Here is a 17,668-nt window from a genome sequence, read left to right as displayed (position 1 = left end):
TGGATATTTACAATGTTATTATCTTAACACTATTGTTTTTTGTGGTATACATTTCTTTTATTTGCTAATTATAAACCGCTACTTGTAACAGCACAAGCTGTGTTGTACATATTACGAAGTATGAAAAACTGTAATCAAAATAATGTTTGTAAAAGCCAATTTCTTAATATCACATCCATTGTAATTCATCCTCAATACAACAAGTTAAAGTCCTCCGATGGCCGTTTTAAACAAAACGTTCAGTGTGTTTTGACGATCGATTAACTTGCCATGGTTGTTCTCTATCATCCCTCATGCCCGATATCTGATTGGTCAACTGATAGCTTCTCGCTTGCCAAGTGCTGCCTGTCCCGCCTCCTAAAGAAAGAGAAAAAATAAAGGCGTTCAGAAAAAATCTTCAATTTGAAGGGTATCTTTCACTATCATGTTCGTCTTCGTTTTTTTCCTCCCCAATTGTAAAACATCTTTTTCGTGGTGCTGTTGTTGCGTCGTGATCGCCTATCACAATAAAGGGTGTCAAAAAAAGTTGTGCAAAAGCAGATACCCTTTAATTTATCAAAATCTACTTAACATGAGTAGTTCATCATGATGGAGCATATTAATTATTATTCTATTGTGTATAACCTGTGAAAATGCCATGGAAATCCGTCAGAGATTTAACAGATTGTAAAAGGCTATGGGTCTTTTTCACCCATTCCAATGGTATTCACAGTGCATCAGATTGTCATGGGCCTTTTCACTCTGATGTATTTGTTAACTGTGTAGGCCTAAATCCTATCCCATTGGAATGGGTGAAAACCCATAGCCTTTTATAATCTGTTAAAAGTCTGGTTAACATGAACGGATTTCCATGGCATTTAATATACACAAGAATATAATTAATTTGCTCCATCAAGATACAATACTCATGTTAAGCAGTTTTGGAGAAATTAAAGGATATCTGCTTGCACAACTTTTTTTTGGGGGGGGGGGGAACACCCCAATGTACAAAAGTGCGAGGAAAGAGGGTTGATCCCTCCCCATCCCCGTTCTAAAGGTGGGCGCATAATACTCCTTTTGACCCCCACCCTTGGGGTTTTTACGTCCCTGGTGTCAACACACACCCTACTCACCTTCCATCTAGCGCAGACGTTGGTGACCTTCGCCTTTCCCCTGGGTAGTATCTTAGTGACCAGCAAGGCTCGACACAGTCTCGTGTCCCGTCCTCTTTCATCCCCAAATTCCTCGGGGGTTGCCAGGGTCACCACGCCCTCTGCTTCACCCCTCTCAGCGTTGTCGACAGATAGGTAGTCCTCCCTGGGTCAAATGGAGAAGAATTTGGGAGAAGATGTACTCTTGGTTACTGGTTCTCGTTATATTGACACTTTGGATTTTTTTCCAAGCGAGTCTTAAATAAGTGAAAAGGTACTATGTTATAATTTTACCTCGAAAAATAGATTTAAAAACCCCGTTATTTTTAATATAAAAGTAATTCCTTTTGAATGAGATGTCGAACGAAAAAAAGTCGGTTAACGTTTAAATTTCGAAAATGGTAGACTGGTTCCCGCCCTCCATACGAATCGAAATCGTAGGTCACGGCAACCAGTCCACTCACATGACAAGTCAGTATTATTCCTAATGTAACCAAAAACGAAAGAACCATTTTCAGGGTTGCAGGCGCCCAAATAGAGAAAGTAATATTTTTGGTGGAAATAAAATATACAACTTTCGTTGCGAAAACAATGTTATATTGAAGAGCACGACTAGTCAATCGTCAAGATTCGTTTCGTGGGGTTAAGCCCGGTTCATACTCGGTGCGAATGCGAATGCGAAGCGAAGTTGACGTCAAGAATTGTTCGCTGCGAAATTCGCCCGAGTTGAAATGTGTTCAACTTTTACGAATTCGCAGCGCGAATACTTGCCATGACGTCACCAATTCGCGTTCGCTTTCGCTTTCGCGCCAAGTATGAACCGAGCTTTAGGTCGGAAATGGAATCTTATAAGGGCAAATGATCTTATTTCTTACCGGAGACTCCTTTGCCAACTGAAGCTGCCGAACTGCCTCCTCGATCTCTGTCGAACCTGCTCCGTCCATGACAGCGTGGTCCGATGTGGCTGATGCGTAAGGAGCTCTTTGACGGCCGGGGCTTGGCCCGTACGCACCTCGGTCGAGTAAGCCTTCTGGTACCTCTCAAGACTCGCTCGTGTTAAGGTCCTCTCCATGTTCAAAATAATCATTGCCCACTGTCAAAAGTATAACTTCGTGATTATTTTATTTCTGAAACTTAAGGAAAAGCAACTAAAATGACTGGCGTGGGATCTGAATCTGCAATTTCTAAAAAAAAAAAAAAAAAAATGGACAGACGACAAACTGTCAGTTGGCAAAGCGCCACTACAGTCTCCCGGGGTATAGCTTTCTCAAAGTCCTTTTAAAAACCATTCCTTTGGCCTTCTTTTAATCGTTATAAACTAACAATATCAGGATATGATGTTTGTTGTTAATTTAATGCTTTTCTGAAGTTTCAGAAACTCGAGAATGCTGTCAAAATGTGTCCGGATATACGGAAAGGATCAAGGCTTTAAATTGACCAATGTTAATAATACCGGAGTCTTAGTTATAGCGCACGTATCTTACCAACAATTAGGTGCTCAAGGCGCTGGTAATTATGCCTCTTTTTAAAGCCGGGTAAATGAAGTTTATGAGAAATATGAGACTCATTATGTAGCACCTTTATAGGGGTTCACTAGGTGTTATAAGCAAGTTTACAATGTTAAGCAAATCCCAAGTTTTCATTTCTGTGTTTTCTGTTGTTGAGATTCAAAGTTCTGTACAAGAGTGATGTACGTTCGCCACAATGTCATGGGAATTTGCTTGTTATCATTATCATGAAGGTGACTTTAATAAAAAAAGATATCGGATTCGTAATTGGCCACCTGTCGTTTCCACTCCATTCGCGAACGGTCCTTGATCTTCTCGAAGGTTCGCGCCATTTTGGCGATGAGCATGTTGAGTAGCAGGACCGGCAACACCAAGGCGAAGACGACGAAGACCAAGCCCACCTGCCACGGCGCTCGGGATAGGGGCAGATCTTGCGTCTGTCGAGGTCAAAGGTCAAAATGTTATGCAAATTATTAAAAGACAACAAAGACCACGCCCACCTGCCACGGTGCTCCTGATAGGCGAAGATCCTGAGTCCGTAAAAGGTCAAATGCAAATATTATGCAAATTACAACGAAACAATGTGTTTAGCTCTTGATCAAGTTTCAGGAGGTATACTTACTGCTAAACGGATAGCGAAAATCGGCTAGGAACCGATTCAATTCAACTTCAAATTCTATATATGAATTTCATTGACATTCAATGCACAAACGTCTTGTCCATCAAAATGAGGAGAAATATGGAAAATTATTTACCTAAAACTTGCAACTCACCCGGAATTTTGAGAAGGTCATGTGGAACATTGTGATTATGGTGCTCTTGAGATCTATGTAACTGTCCTGCTCAGAGACACCATAGTACGCGTAGTAGAAAACTATTCAAGACAAAATAAGAAGTCGCGGTCTCATTGGTTAATTAGCTGAGGCGTCATAGTGAAATCTCCATAAGTCAAACTCTGAAAACTCAAAACAACTGTTAAGTCAAACAAAGAATGCATTGCCTTGAGGTTTGACTTATCAAAATTTCCTGATGCGTAATTACTTTAATAAGAAACACAAATGTTATTATGTTCATCCGTGCATCATTGTTTTAAAATTTAATTTCATCTTTAGGGTATGAGCATCTATCTTGTCTGCGCTATAGTGACATTGGTATAACTTGGAATAAATCTACCCGATATACATTGTAATCGAACAAACGCTAGCAAACTCAATTCCAAATTCACATCTTATTTTTTAAATAAATCTTCATTTATTTCGATTAAGGTGAATAAAATCAAGTTCTGACTAAAACATGAAAATAGGTAAAGGATGTTGGTATATCGCACCTCCCGCGAACATGTAGATGAAGATGCAATAGATGATAACGAATCGCAGCAGGTCGCCTGTACACATCTTACCAAAAATAACGACAAGTGGACCAAGCTTCTTGTGCGCTCTATCGGAAACGGACAAAAATAAATCCACGATCATATAACATTGACATCACATGACATAGCGAAAGCGAATAATGAGACGTAAGCCTGTTTATGACGTCACCAAACATTCGCAGCGAAATTCATCGGAGTTGAAAGGTGAACTTTTGTCTTATTTTTTTACGAATTCGCTCTTGCAGTGACGTCACAAAATATGAGCTCGTTGTATGCGGAGTATGCGGCTTGAAGGCCGGTTTGGTTTTCAGGTGATGCGAAATTTGCAGGGGTTGACGTAATTAAGTTCAACTTTATATTCTAATTATATTCACGAATTTGCAGCTTGAATATCTGCCACGAAAAATCAAATTCATGTTTGTGCCCAACATTTGCCCCGAGTACGAATCTGCCTGTAGGCCTGACTGTACATAAAATGAAACGTGAAATAACTTATCAGAGATAAGTCAGCTGTCCAGCAAAATCGTGTTTTATACGAAGACATTTTTTTTAAATTTTCACTGCTTTTGAAACACATGCAAAGTAACCACGGAACATGCGTCAAATACCTTTAAATGTTAGCAACAGATGAAAATTCCTGGAAAACCCTGAGGTCGCCTATCAACTTCCCCCGAGGCAGGGAGTTTGGTTGTCTCAATTTAAAGTTTAAATTGCTTTCCAACTTCATCAACAAAAGCAAAAGGTACAAACTCCAGGTACATTTGACCAATTTCTCACCTATAGAAGAGCAGCAGATAGCACCATGACAACACGATAGCTATGGTGAGTAGGATATCCTCAGCCCCACGCTGTTTGAGCAGACGTAGTGGTACGCATGCGTACAAGAGGCATACAGACACCAGGGATAAACACTTCTCTGGAAGTTCGATCTGAGGAGAAGATGATCATAATTGCACCGATCGAAACGTCGAATATTCATCGATTCATCTCAAAACTCTCTCTCTCTACCAATTGCACTCAAAAGAAACTTAAAACGGTATTACAAAAAACACCTTCCAAATTAATGGTGCTATAATTATTGTTGAACAGAAAAAAATTAACTAATTGAAAAACTGCCCTTTTACTACTAATTTCAATTAAAGGTTTTCGGTTAAATTGGGGATTTCGCCCACTTAAAATGTCCCAGCGAATGTTATTATTATTTTGATAAATTTATTTCGAGTTAAAATGCGAATGAAGCTCACAAAACTTCTAATGATGATTCCATGTTGCGCTCTCAGTTCGTAGAAGCCGATGAAAAACTTGACAGCGCAGCTTACCAATACCAGCACCTCCGCCGAAAACCGAACCTGAGAAAAAAAATCAAGGACTTTGCATCTTGAAATTAAAAGATTCTCAGAGTCTCATCCCAAGTCGCAGGCTTACAGTTGGCATACTGATCGCAACGCAAACTCAAGATGTAAGAACTACAGAATTAAGACGTTTATATTTTTTATAGTTCAGAGAATATCAAACTAACTTATGATGATCAGTGTATCACCAGGCGCGGTTCTACGGGGGGGGGGGGGGGGGGGGGGGGGGGGGGGGCTGGGGGGGGGGGCTGGGGGGGGGGGCTTTTGTCTAGCCCCCCCCCCAAAAAAAAAAAATTGCATAAAAAAAATGCACTAGCAAAATGTAAGAATTTGACGTACATGGGAACAGTCTCCCCCTAAATGAGACGGTGCATTAATTTTTGTACACTTTTAGTTAATATAGTGTGCCCGATTGTAGGATTTTATCAGCGCTCCCCATTCGCTCGTACCCCCCGCCCTGCAAACAGGGCGCTGAGAAGGGCAGATGAGCTTCACAGAATCTTGTGAAGGAAGTATTAAATTTCAGAGGCCTAAGTGTCCGGAGAAAATAACCGGTCTACATTTCAGCACGCTACCCTGGAAAAAATTCTGGATTCACCTTGCTAGCCCCCCAAAAAATATTGGCTATAGAACCGCGCCTGTGTATCACCTTCGGAAATTCATGGGAAACCCGCGTGAAAATGGTCGTATGTTTCCATCGCCTATAAGAAATGAATTTTAAAGGGGCACTGTGTCCTGAAATCCCCGAAATTTTCGTGTTTTGGATTGTTTACTTATCCTATTTCAAGCATCTGGTTGAAAGCAAACCAACCTAATGTCTTACCGTTCCCGAGAAAAGAAAAAACACACGATTGTTTACATCGGACACGACAGAGCATGCCTACGTTTTTCCTGTCGTTTCAGACAATGTGCGATACACGTTGTGTATGTCACATAAAATTACACACAGCACCAAAGTATAGCCTGACTTTTTGGGGTCGCAAAAGTAGACCCCGAAAGTCGTTCTCGCACGCATCAAGAATAAAACAAAAACGCCCAGTTTTTAAAGGATAGTTATGTGGATGTTTATATCCTTTAAATGTTCTTTCCGAACAACAGCGTTTCGTTCAAAGCGCGTTCTGTAGGCCAATGGGGCTCATTCCCGATGCAGTATCCCTTTAACTGAACAGTAAATTCGACAAATTATAACATTGCGTAGCCTAAGTCATTTTTACGATCGAGAGAAGTGTAGGTCTATTTGTCATCCATTTTTTTTATATAATCACTTACATAACTTGTTGCGTCAGTGACCGTCATCAGATCTTCACTTGGTCGGAAAAACACCGCAGCCGATATGAGCATCAGGTGGAATACCGTCCATGCAAAGCGAAGCAACAGGATTTTCTAAAGCATAAGACGAGGCAAGGAATGAAACACGCTGATAATATGGCACATATAGAGGGCATCATTTGTTATTTTAATTCAGTAACAATAATTGAATGCGCAAAAAGGTTCACTCGTGCATATCCCATCAAAATAAAGGCATTGCCCTCTAAGATGGAGCTACGCATAAGGCCTATGTGTTGTTGTTTCTCACTCAGCATGTCGATATGGAGTTAAAGTTTCTGAGGTAGCATGAAGTGCTTATGGACAATTATTTTAACACAAGACACTGAAATACCAGTAACTCTCACATTTTGTGAAAAAAGGAACCTCACTCTCAATTGACTTTAAATAGAAATAAAAAATATTATCAACTTATCCTTAACCAGAATAAAAAAGAACTGGAAAATGTTTAGTTCATCATATTATGTGATCCCGATTCCTGATTGAAATATTCCATTACCATCCAACCTTGAAGATAACTCGTTATCTGTCGGTAATCCTTATGTAAAGCAATATATAATCTACTTGATGAGACCATTTGACAAATGAAATGACCGTAACTTGATACATGTCAGATATGAGTCGCCGCCAAAAAGCGAATATAATTATAATGCATGCTTGGTCATTATAGAATCAATCGGAGGGGTCATCACAAATGCACGACTAATTGTTTTCACCTCGACTGATATTATACGTATACATGAAGAGTGATTCCTTTTATAGCAAAAAAAATGCTGACCATTAAAATAAAACCTTAAGTTATCATCAGCCGCTGCATCATAATTCGTTAGATATGGAATTTTTCATTAATTGCTTCCAGTTTGTTATTTTGTTGTGTCCCGAACGGGCTTCTAGAGTTACACGTCTTTTGTCAGTTAATACAGCAGATTGATGATAAGATTGTTCAGTTTGATGGTAAAGGCATGAAATTTGGCACACAGTCAGATTATGTCATGGGAAAGATATTTGGCTATAGGGCGATCGCAGATTTGTCCTTTGAAGAAAATATCATAGAATAACAAGAAATGTTCAAAAGTTTCAAAATGGCGGCCATTGCTTGTTTAATTCTATGATATATATTTTTTTTCAAAGGCCAAATCTGTGATGGCCCTGTAGCCAAATATCTTTCCCATGACATACTCTGACTGTGTGCCAAATTTCATGCTTTTATCATCAAATGAACGATTCCATCATATTGTGCAATCTGCCTGACTCAGTAACGGAGAAACAAAACTTCCAAATAAAAATCTTGCCTTGGCATATCTGTTCCATTTCTCCTCCAGTAGTTTCTGGATTATTTGTCCTTCCAGCATCTTGAGATGTTGCAGCTTGCTTCCTTGAACGATCATGCGCAGTGCAGACCTCTCATCTGAGTCAGGGTGTAAAAAATAATAGAATCCTTGCATAGAGCGCCCCCACGGGGGCAGGTGTTTATCCGTGACACTTTGTATAAATTGTCATTTCATTTAACCAAACATTGTCACTGTGCAAGGAATCATCATCAACTCGTCTTGTTTCTTTTTACTACAATGAACACAAATAAAGCCTACTTTGTTCACGAGTCGGTCATTATTAAATTGAAAGCGAGGTAAACTCTTCATTTTTTTGGAACTTGCAAGTTAAAACGAAAGCAATGAAGTAAACTGTTCATTTACAAACCAGTCTGCTCTGATGAACAATTTAGAATTCGTGTTGATTAAACATACTCTCTAAATTCCAAAGAGTGAAAATTCACTCCATTCGAGTGAAGATTCACTCCCACAGTCGGAAACTAGGGACTAGACGTTTTAGAGTGAAATTCCTTCAATCGTAAAGATCGAGTTTTCACTCGAGTTTCGTCTGAGGTGGTTCTTTTGTTCAGACTATTTCAATCGAAAATGAGAGTGATTTTCACTCTAAAACGTCTAGTCCCTAATTTCACTCTTTGGAATTTAGAGAGTAACTTTAATATTTGAAGCCACATTAAAAAAAAATAGAAAGTGAGGCTTGGAACGCCCTCCATTTTAAAATAGTCGGACACCATCCCATTCCAAATACATTCAGGGAACACGATCGAAAATGGCTTTATGGAAAAAAGATCTATTGATGTACATAGTACCACCAAGGAAAGGATATGTCCGTACAGTCTTATTGTTAGACTGGCAAATAAGCCTCTTATAAAAATTAATTTTTTTAACATTCATATGTCATTGATTTATTTATATCCAACGATAATATCACGGGGGAAAGGAGAACACGTGTCAACGATCTACGGGATGGGGTGAAATTTGCCCACGACACACGTTTGAAATCATGCATGAGCGAGCTAAGTGTTTTGATTTTTTTTTTAATTTAGAGGCCAGCAACATTTCAAGCGCTTGCTTCGATCATAAATCGTTTTTTGGGCAGCTCACAGCAAATTTATGAGAAACGTACATTCCTACTGTAATTGCCATGCCAGGCAGATCGAAGTATCACTTTGAAATTTCTTTACCCAAAATAGAAATGAGATTTTTCCCGTCTCCTATACATCTTAATTGATGCGCATGGCGAGCAGAATATTACGATAGATCTGTTATAGCCTTCAAAGAACGGGAACATTTACATAATTTTCATCCGATGTGTCTTTGTACAGGGTTCAACTTTAGCTGTAGCCTGCTAGCCTAATGCTATGCAGCGGCGAGTCAAAAATTATTGGGATACGGCTAAGATGAAAGGACAGGAAGAAATAAAAGTAAAAATATGAAAGCAAACCTGTATCAATTTGTGTCTAATTATATGAACTGTTTAGGGTTACTTTCTGTTTATTAAAACACTGACAAGATTGCCGCAGGATACACGTTTTACATGTATATGCACATTGTTGTTTATGAGACATTCTATAAGAGGAAAACATGCGGGCTTATAGTCAAAATGCCCGTGTGCTATAAGAGTCTGTTTCAGTAGGCCGGCTGGCAAGTGAAAAAAAAAGTTCAGGTCGAACCCTGCTTTATACGTTCTGTCTGTTTAAAACAATCACGTGACGGAAAGAGTATGCATCATCAAATTAGAATTATCAGTAAATATTTTTGTGGGTAATTTTTTTTCTGTGTGTTTTATGTAACAGGTTTATTATTGTAAATCTAAACGCCGACCTGCTGTACCGTATGCCGGTGCCCCATAAGTGCAAGCCCGATGTATACTTGGGGCTGTTATACATTAAAAGCCGATGATCTTTATAAACATTTCCAAAATTTACGATCTTGACTAAAGGTTGCCTGCCCAGTTTCATCTTTTATACATAAATCATGCAGGTATCGATAATACCCGTCGCGCTACAGTAAAGTACAGCTCGTTCCACGATCCGTTATAGTAGGCTGTGGCGGAAATGAGAGAATCCCCGACACTCATTAAAAACGCTGTCTGCTTTCATCAACCAAAATGTACCGGCCGTTTTTTCTGTTCCATTAGGGTAACGAATTTCCTCTTCATTAAATTAATCTATAGGCCTACTGGGTTTTTTTTCCGCGAGATGCCGATGAATTTATGAAGCGCTCAGATACCGTGAAAGATCATGACATGACCGCTGGGATTTTCGAGCGGATGGCGCTGTGATTAGTGCAATGTGACAAGAAGAGTGTATTACTGACAGGAGTCATACAACGAACATCAAGCGTCATGTAGCATCACTGAACCGAATTGAACAGAGACTACATAACACTCAGGCCGAACGATGGATAAATCTTCACTCAACATATCTAGTCTCTGCTCAATTCGCCACTTACTCAACTCTCCTCCAGGTCCGATGGAGTCCAGTCCAGTCAGTGGATAAGCCACGCTAGCCACCGTGCCGCGCGTCCACTGCGTCTCGCTGGACAAGTCCAGCAGATGAGCGAATAACTCCCCCCGGCCCAGGCGGTAGGACAACTCCAAGGGAGTGAGACCGTCATGATTGAAGATGTCATGGCGGGCGGGCAGGGCGATGTGGTTGATCACGTGACTCATCATGTGCTGGAATCCAAAAAAATCATGATGACCAAACTAGCACAAGAACTTCATTGGAGGAGAATAGCCTTAACTTCATCTTGTCCCCAATACACACACAGTCACACACCATTACCAAATGCCTTTTTTTTTTCAACGATTGACATTTTCCGCTTTGACGAAGTGACGAATCCGTGCACACTGCTGCAAAACCGAGTTTTGAAAAAAATCGCTTTGAAATTGGTCGTTTTTTGAAATCGCATTTTCGCGTTAATTTCTCCCCCTAAATTGAGAAATATATATAACTGCTGCGAAAGCCCAATGGTTAAACAGCCAAAACAATGTTTTGTTTTCATAAAACCATGTTTAATTCCGAGATATTAATTAGGCTACTAAAGATATTCGTCACTTCGTCAAAACGGAATTTCTATACTTGTACTTCTATATCGTTTTTAAACCCCTAAATTGCAGAAAATCTGGAAAACATGCATCAGAGTGCATGGTTGTTTTTATTTTGTATAATTTCAGGAACAAAATTTGGAGAAGCCCAAGCTTTTCGTTGTTCCAAAAATATCCAAACACAGTATAGGTGCCTTCCCACCCCCTGGAAAAGGAACATATCCTAGTACCCACCTCCTCAAGTTCGACACTTTTGTTACACCGCTGCTTCTAAGTTCCCTTTTTATCCTCCTTGATCTATCACAAGAAAATACCGACAATTCACTCTCTTCTATTTGTCTACCTTCTGGTTATGGATGATGACCATGTGCACCACGGTGTTCCCGAACGAGTCCTTGGCATCCGGGTTGACCGTCCCCCGTCCCTTCTCATTCTTCAGCCCCTCAGCCACCAGGTAGTCATAGATCTCCACGTTCCCCACGCTAGCCGCGAAGGCCAAGGGGTACTCCCCGTAGTAGGCCTTCCCCTCGTAGTTGGAGGGGAGGAAAGCCGATCGAGTGCCTTCCTTAAGATCGTTGGGACGGAAGAAGCGGCCCGTGGCGCGCTGGTCAAGGCGGGTCTTGTAGCGGCCCACCAAGAGCTGGACCCACTCTAGGCTGTTGTTGATGATGGCGAAGTGGAGACAACTTTCACCTGTTAATGGGTTTATAAGGAGCAAGATGTTGTCAGTTCCTCATAAATTATCGCAGATCCATCTCAAGAAGTCATCCAGTTTCAAGTCAAGTCTGAGTTATGGTCAAATTAAAGATTTGTGTCCAGTGCTCTTTTTTTTTCAATAAAATTGTTGGCGTCTGGATCCCTAAAAAGGGGGTTTTCATGTGTGTACAAATGACACATCCTGCGTTATGTCTGGCGGCCAAGAAGTCGATTTTGTAAAAAAAAGAAAAAAGGAAGGATAGTAAATTTTTATAGTAAATGAAAAACAATATATTTGTCGAGGTGAAACTCGAAAATAGAGCGGGTATTTTTCATCTTTATGATGCGATCTAATATGACCGTAACAAAATTACCATAGTAGTCATTTCCCTCAAATATGTCATGCGCCATCTTCGGGTACATCTCCAACAAGATCCTTGCGATCTGAAGATGCGTCTCCGTGTTATTCAACAGGCACAGGTGGAGCACCGTCTCCCCGACCTCGCCTCGGCGGGTCAGGTCCCAGCATGCCTCCCGCGGACGGAAGCGGTTGATGGCCGCTAACTGGGACCGGTCGAATCGAAGCACCAGCTCCTTGCTCGACATCCTCTTGACTAGTTTCTTGGCCTGGGAGTCATTATTTTATGAAGGGAAAAACACTCGTTATTAATGATTATATTTCGATATTGATGTGCTGTCTAAAGACTAACAATAATCAACGCCCCCCCCCCCCCCAAAAAAGAAAGAAAACACTCTGCGCTTTGTTCCTATACAGGGTGAGTCAAAAAGAAAATGACCAGGATTTATTATTTTACCCTTAAAAAAATTGACCACCAACTAAGCATATTATTAAACTGGGTGCATGTCCTTGCACTCAATTTAAAAAAAAAAGGAATTACTGAAATTGATCCATGCTATCAGAAGTTATGCATGTTTTACTAAAATAACCTTCTTCTTTTTTATAGCTGTCCATGGAATGTCATTGCATGGAAGCTATTGAGCTGAGTGAGAATTACAGATACAGGCATTCAAAATACAAATGAGATTTTAATCATTTGAGTCATGACTGAAACATCATTTGTACTGTCAGATTTTGTGGTTTAAACAAGTCAACCTTTTCTCTGAAATACTGATGGCGATTTCTGTCTGTATTTCTGTGCAAGTTTTCGCTCGTTCAGAGGAGTATTCTTGTATTTCATTGGTATATTCATCAGTTTGTATTATAGAACGGTAAACGATCAGTGGTGGACAGCTGAAGTTTGTGATCTTTTTATTAAACTAGACGTAACTTGGGAATAGAGTACGCAAATTACGTGAACTTTTCACACTTTCTGTACAAATTCTCATGAATTCGCGCCGGGATTGCTCTTGCAATGGAGCGCAGGCAACATTTTTCAAAATGACGATGGGCCACAGGACTACTTTTCGGGGTGATCATCTTTAGGTGGAATTTTCTCCCAAAAGTTATCAGATAAAGGAACCAAAAAAAAAATGAACTGAAAATGAAAGATTATGAAATAAGCTTTCATTTGATGGGTGTGTCAAACATGATTGGAGAGTTGTATTTTAAATAATTTTTGGAAGGACGCGTAATTATCACTGAAGTCTATGGGAGTCAATTTGCAGTTCTGCACCCTTAAAGGAACGTAAATGACAGCAATCGCTCCAAACACTGCATAACATTATGCCTATCCGTGTTAAAAGCACAGCTCTTGAGAAGTAGTGCTAAGGAGATTGCTCTTCATGCCACTTCTTGTTAAATTGTGTGCTAGGTGTCCATTGAACTGGGGCGCAGGGGAAATATGGGAAGTGGAACACGGCTAATGACCGGCCGTATTGAGATGTCACGTTGGTTCGAGCCTGACATGCTTCTATAGGTAATTCTACAGGGAATTGTGGTGGTTCGCCTATCCTTCCGTGTTAATGGCTCCTCCTGTAAGTGTTTTATCCCGAAGCCCTAAAACTCGTTGATAAGAAAGACGCAGTAAATCCTGTCAGAAACACGCGTGTATGGAGTTTCCATCGCGTGATGACAAACACTAAATTATTTATCAGCGCTCACAGTCACGGGGCTGGCTTATGAGCTCGACATGCCTGAAAACATCATGCCAAAGGTATGATGATTCCAATTCGACCATCTCATTTCTTGTCATCTACCTAACTGAGCCACGAAAACTCATGCACCGAATTCGTTCGTAAACCGTTTTAGTGTGAAACAAAAGTGTATCGCACGCAGAATAATGCATGACGGGTGGCTACCTGACTTCATTGACACATTTTACGATCTTTAGTGAAACGCGGTTAAAGGTATTGTAGGACTACACCATTAGCAAACGTCGAAAAATATCAAAAGGCTAATATTGATTGATTTATTTTTTAATATCTAATCAAACATCATATGAAATCGTTACGTCTGGTGTGCTGTCATTAAACACCATCAATTGCCAACGATGATTCGGGCCAACTCATCGTTGAAAAAAAAAATTGCTCGTTTCTACTACATCCGTTCAACGACGTACGAGACACCAAGAATGACTCGTTTTCAGTTCATCGCCTTTTTCTATTAATGAATTAAGAACAGGAAACTTATCAACCATGTAGTGAATCTAATCAATCAATTTCAACTTGACATGAAATATAACCTCGAAAAACTACATCAACTTGGAGATTGCTTTTTCCCGCCTTTCGTGCGTCATCTCTCTGTTATCTGGTGTCGCAAATTGGTTTGCACACCTCATGACGCGCGAGTCGCCAAGGGTCAGCTGACAAAGTCAACACATTTCACCCATCATCATCGCTGGAGCGTAAATTCTAATCGTCGAACAATGAATAATCACAACCTGCGTAGTCATAAAACTTCATTTTCCACACACAATAATTATGTAGGCCTACACAGTCATGTATGCGCATAATTAGGTTATGTATACTACACTCTACCGATTTTTTTTTTGACACTTGGTGAGTGTAAACCACAACTTGCTCGTATACAAAAGTGCAACTGTTTTCGGTATCATTTGTCATAAATTGCATAAATTCGTACACATTATTACTGTTTTGGGGCCAAATAGAGAGTATGGCTGGATTGCTACGGAATGTATGTACTGATTAGTCGTTATTTGAGCGAGAGGTGCTCAGTAGTTTTTGAGTTAGACAAAAAAGTATTGGAAGGGGGAGACTTTTTTTTGGTTGAGTGTATTTGGGATATCGAACGACTCCTTAGACCCCATTATGGATGGTTATTCAATTCATAAGCATATTTAGAAATAAACCTGGAAGTAATGATATTATAAATCAGCACGGAGATTGCAGTCGTTTAATTCTCAAAAAAGGGGAGAAAATTACTATATCATCGAGTTTGTGCAACTCAATTGTACGGTGGCTCCGGAAGGACATATATTATTTTTTGATTGCTAAAATTTCTGACGCCGCTTGTAATCCTTACGGTAATCACAAAATGTTGTGCCTATTGACCTTTTGACAAACATAGTGGGCTTAACACCTGAGTTATTGCAAGTAAAACCTCGCTTTCGTTAATTCAACAGACCATTATCGTGTTGCAGCCATCTTGATTTTTTTCCCATTCAAATCAGCGCAGCCAAAGCGAGGCTGGAAGGAAAAATAGCCTCGTTCCAGTTTTTGCACATAAACTTTATTATTCAGTACTGTTATTGGATACAGGGAACATGACTGAAATGGTGGCAGCATGATAAAGGTCTATGACAATACCATGCAAATAGCTAATTGGTTTATTTGAATCATCAGCCACTAACCTCCGTTTCTGCCTTCAGCTTCTGTCTGATCGTTGCGTATTCCACCTTCGAGATGGTCTTCCCTTCACCCCCATTGTATAAAAATGGTCTCACCTAAAAATATAAATAGTATACATTTTCATTTATTCATTGTCCAAAATTCAAACAATTTATTCAGACAAAAGATTACATAACAATTGGATTTTGAAATTTAAAATAAGTTTGCAGACGATAAAGTTCTAAAAATAAGTATCATGAGAGGCATTTGACCTTTGCAATTTGAACTTTGCAATTTGAACTTTGACCTACCCGTCTTTGCAAGAATTCCTTAAAGTCCTCCTCGTTCAGTCTATGGAACTCCTCCATGAGGCGCCCTCTACTGGCGAAGTGCACTAACTGGGAAAACATTTTTAAAGAGATAGGGTACATTTTTATAATGTGCGACCTACTTGCACATTTCAGATTCAGTTTCCACCGACCCCATTATACTTGTGTAGTAATTATGGTAGAACACCATCGCACAGTATCTATGTTATGCGAGCAGATTCGGAGATAAATTATGCAAAACAAGACTGCGTCTTGACCTCCAGATTCTGACCATTCAGCGGGCGCCTTCTGTATCGGGTCTTCGGTTACCCGTTGTTATATTACAAAAACATGGCATCCAAACTGACCAATCAACAGCTTGGTCCACATTTCTGATCGAAATGACGTCACAATTTTTAAAGTCGACTCCGATCGGCTGGCGCGCGGGGTCGCATACAATTTGCATGTTATGTCAGACGTTCGACCATGGCTCTGCACACGTGAATGTCTGATCCTCAGTGCATTTTATTGGAACACTAAACTTTGGTTAGCATGTACCTTATACACTGCATTCTTCTCATATTGCTCGTGTTGTCGTTTCCATTGTCGCTCCGATTCACCCGCATCGAACGGGCTGGTCACCCCCGTGTGGCACCAGACTGTGCACTTGTCCACGAAAGCGCCCATCCCGCCAATCTATAGAAGAAAAAAAATTGAGAAATTTGCGCCCAACGTTTCGGGAGCTAGAAAAGCAGTGTAGCTTTCGAAGTTAAAACAAATCTCAGCTCAACCTATCTGTTGAGGCTTTTAACTTGGTATCGGGCTTTCAACGTCGGGATAGATTTTAGTACACTTTAATAGACCTTTATCATGCTGCCACCATTTCAGTCATGTTCCCTGTAGCCAATAACAGTACTGAATGATAATGTTTTTGTGCAAAAAGGAACCAGACTATTTTTCCTTCCAGCCTCGCTTTGGTTACGTTGATTTAAAAGGGAAAAATCAAGATGGCCGCAACATGATAATGGTCTAGAGACCTAAGTCTCAGATAATTCTTCAAAATTGAAATAAGGGCGTGGATCGTTCTCAGCCAGTGGGTAGCCAATCACACAATGAAAATGTTGTAATTTGACGAAATTTTCCGAGCCTTGAGAGTTTTTTGTGGCGTCGTTGGCAAAGGCTTTAAGCACCCAATGCATTCAACAAAATTCCGGTGAATGTTTACCATCGGAAGTGACACCGATTAACCGTGTCCTGCAAATTACGACATTTTCATGGAGTCTATATACATTTCAATTATACCGGGAAGATGCTGATGAGGTTCGAGCCTCATCGGCAATTTGACTGACCTCACAATGGTCCTTGAGGTTCTTGAGGTGCGTATGGCAGGGGTGTAAGGAGGCGCTTGACCTTTAACAACGGAGCTCGTTTGAGATGAAATACATTGTGTTTGGGACATCAGGGTTCACAATAATCTGGGGGACGGGTTTTGGGGCCGGGGTGCAAAATTTTCCTTTCAGTATTTTAAATGTAAAACCTGGATGAGGTGTTGAGCCTAACATTGCAATTCGAAACGCCATTTTTGCACCATCTCACAGAAACGCGATGGACAACCGTTTGCTATGCATGCACGCGGTCGATGAAAATTCCATTAAATTTTCGCGATAACTAGGGGCCTATACGAGTACAACGTCAAATTTGTTCGTGCACGACATCAAAAGAAAGACTCATTATTAAGCTCGACACTATATATAGCGTCAACCTTGAGTTAAAATAATTATCAAAACGTGTGTCTTGTTGTTGCAAGATAGGCGGATTGGAGGTAAATCAACATTTTAAAATTTAGCCTAGA

The 17,668-nt window shown here is 40.2% G+C and overlaps 1 protein-coding gene across 1 annotated transcript; it reads right to left on the bottom strand.

The window, feature by feature from the left end:
- Nucleotides 1-52: 52 nt before the first annotated feature.
- On the bottom strand, nucleotides 53-16,512 carry LOC119738277 (transient receptor potential cation channel subfamily V member 6-like). Its single transcript, XM_038213115.1, has 16 exons — nucleotides 16,375-16,512; nucleotides 15,820-15,906; nucleotides 15,532-15,624; nucleotides 12,136-12,388; nucleotides 11,409-11,758; nucleotides 10,468-10,693; nucleotides 7,978-8,093; nucleotides 6,629-6,742; nucleotides 5,252-5,356; nucleotides 4,785-4,936; nucleotides 3,966-4,075; nucleotides 3,412-3,512; nucleotides 2,914-3,075; nucleotides 2,006-2,223; nucleotides 1,113-1,296; nucleotides 53-357 (listed from the first exon to the last, which is right to left on the bottom strand). Exons 1-16 carry the CDS (start codon nucleotides 16,501-16,503, stop codon nucleotides 313-315), a joined length of 2,445 nt encoding a protein of 814 aa, XP_038069043.1. The 5' UTR covers nucleotides 16,504-16,512; the 3' UTR covers nucleotides 53-312.
- Between the last annotated feature and the right edge of the window lie 1,156 nt (nucleotides 16,513-17,668).

The sequence above is a fragment of the Patiria miniata genome, unplaced genomic scaffold (genome assembly GCF_015706575.1).
Source record: "Patiria miniata isolate m_02_andy unplaced genomic scaffold, ASM1570657v1 HiC_scaffold_3, whole genome shotgun sequence".
Classification (NCBI taxonomy): domain Eukaryota; kingdom Metazoa; phylum Echinodermata; class Asteroidea; order Valvatida; family Asterinidae; genus Patiria; species Patiria miniata.
This window is presented reverse-complemented; position numbering and strand designations above follow the sequence as displayed.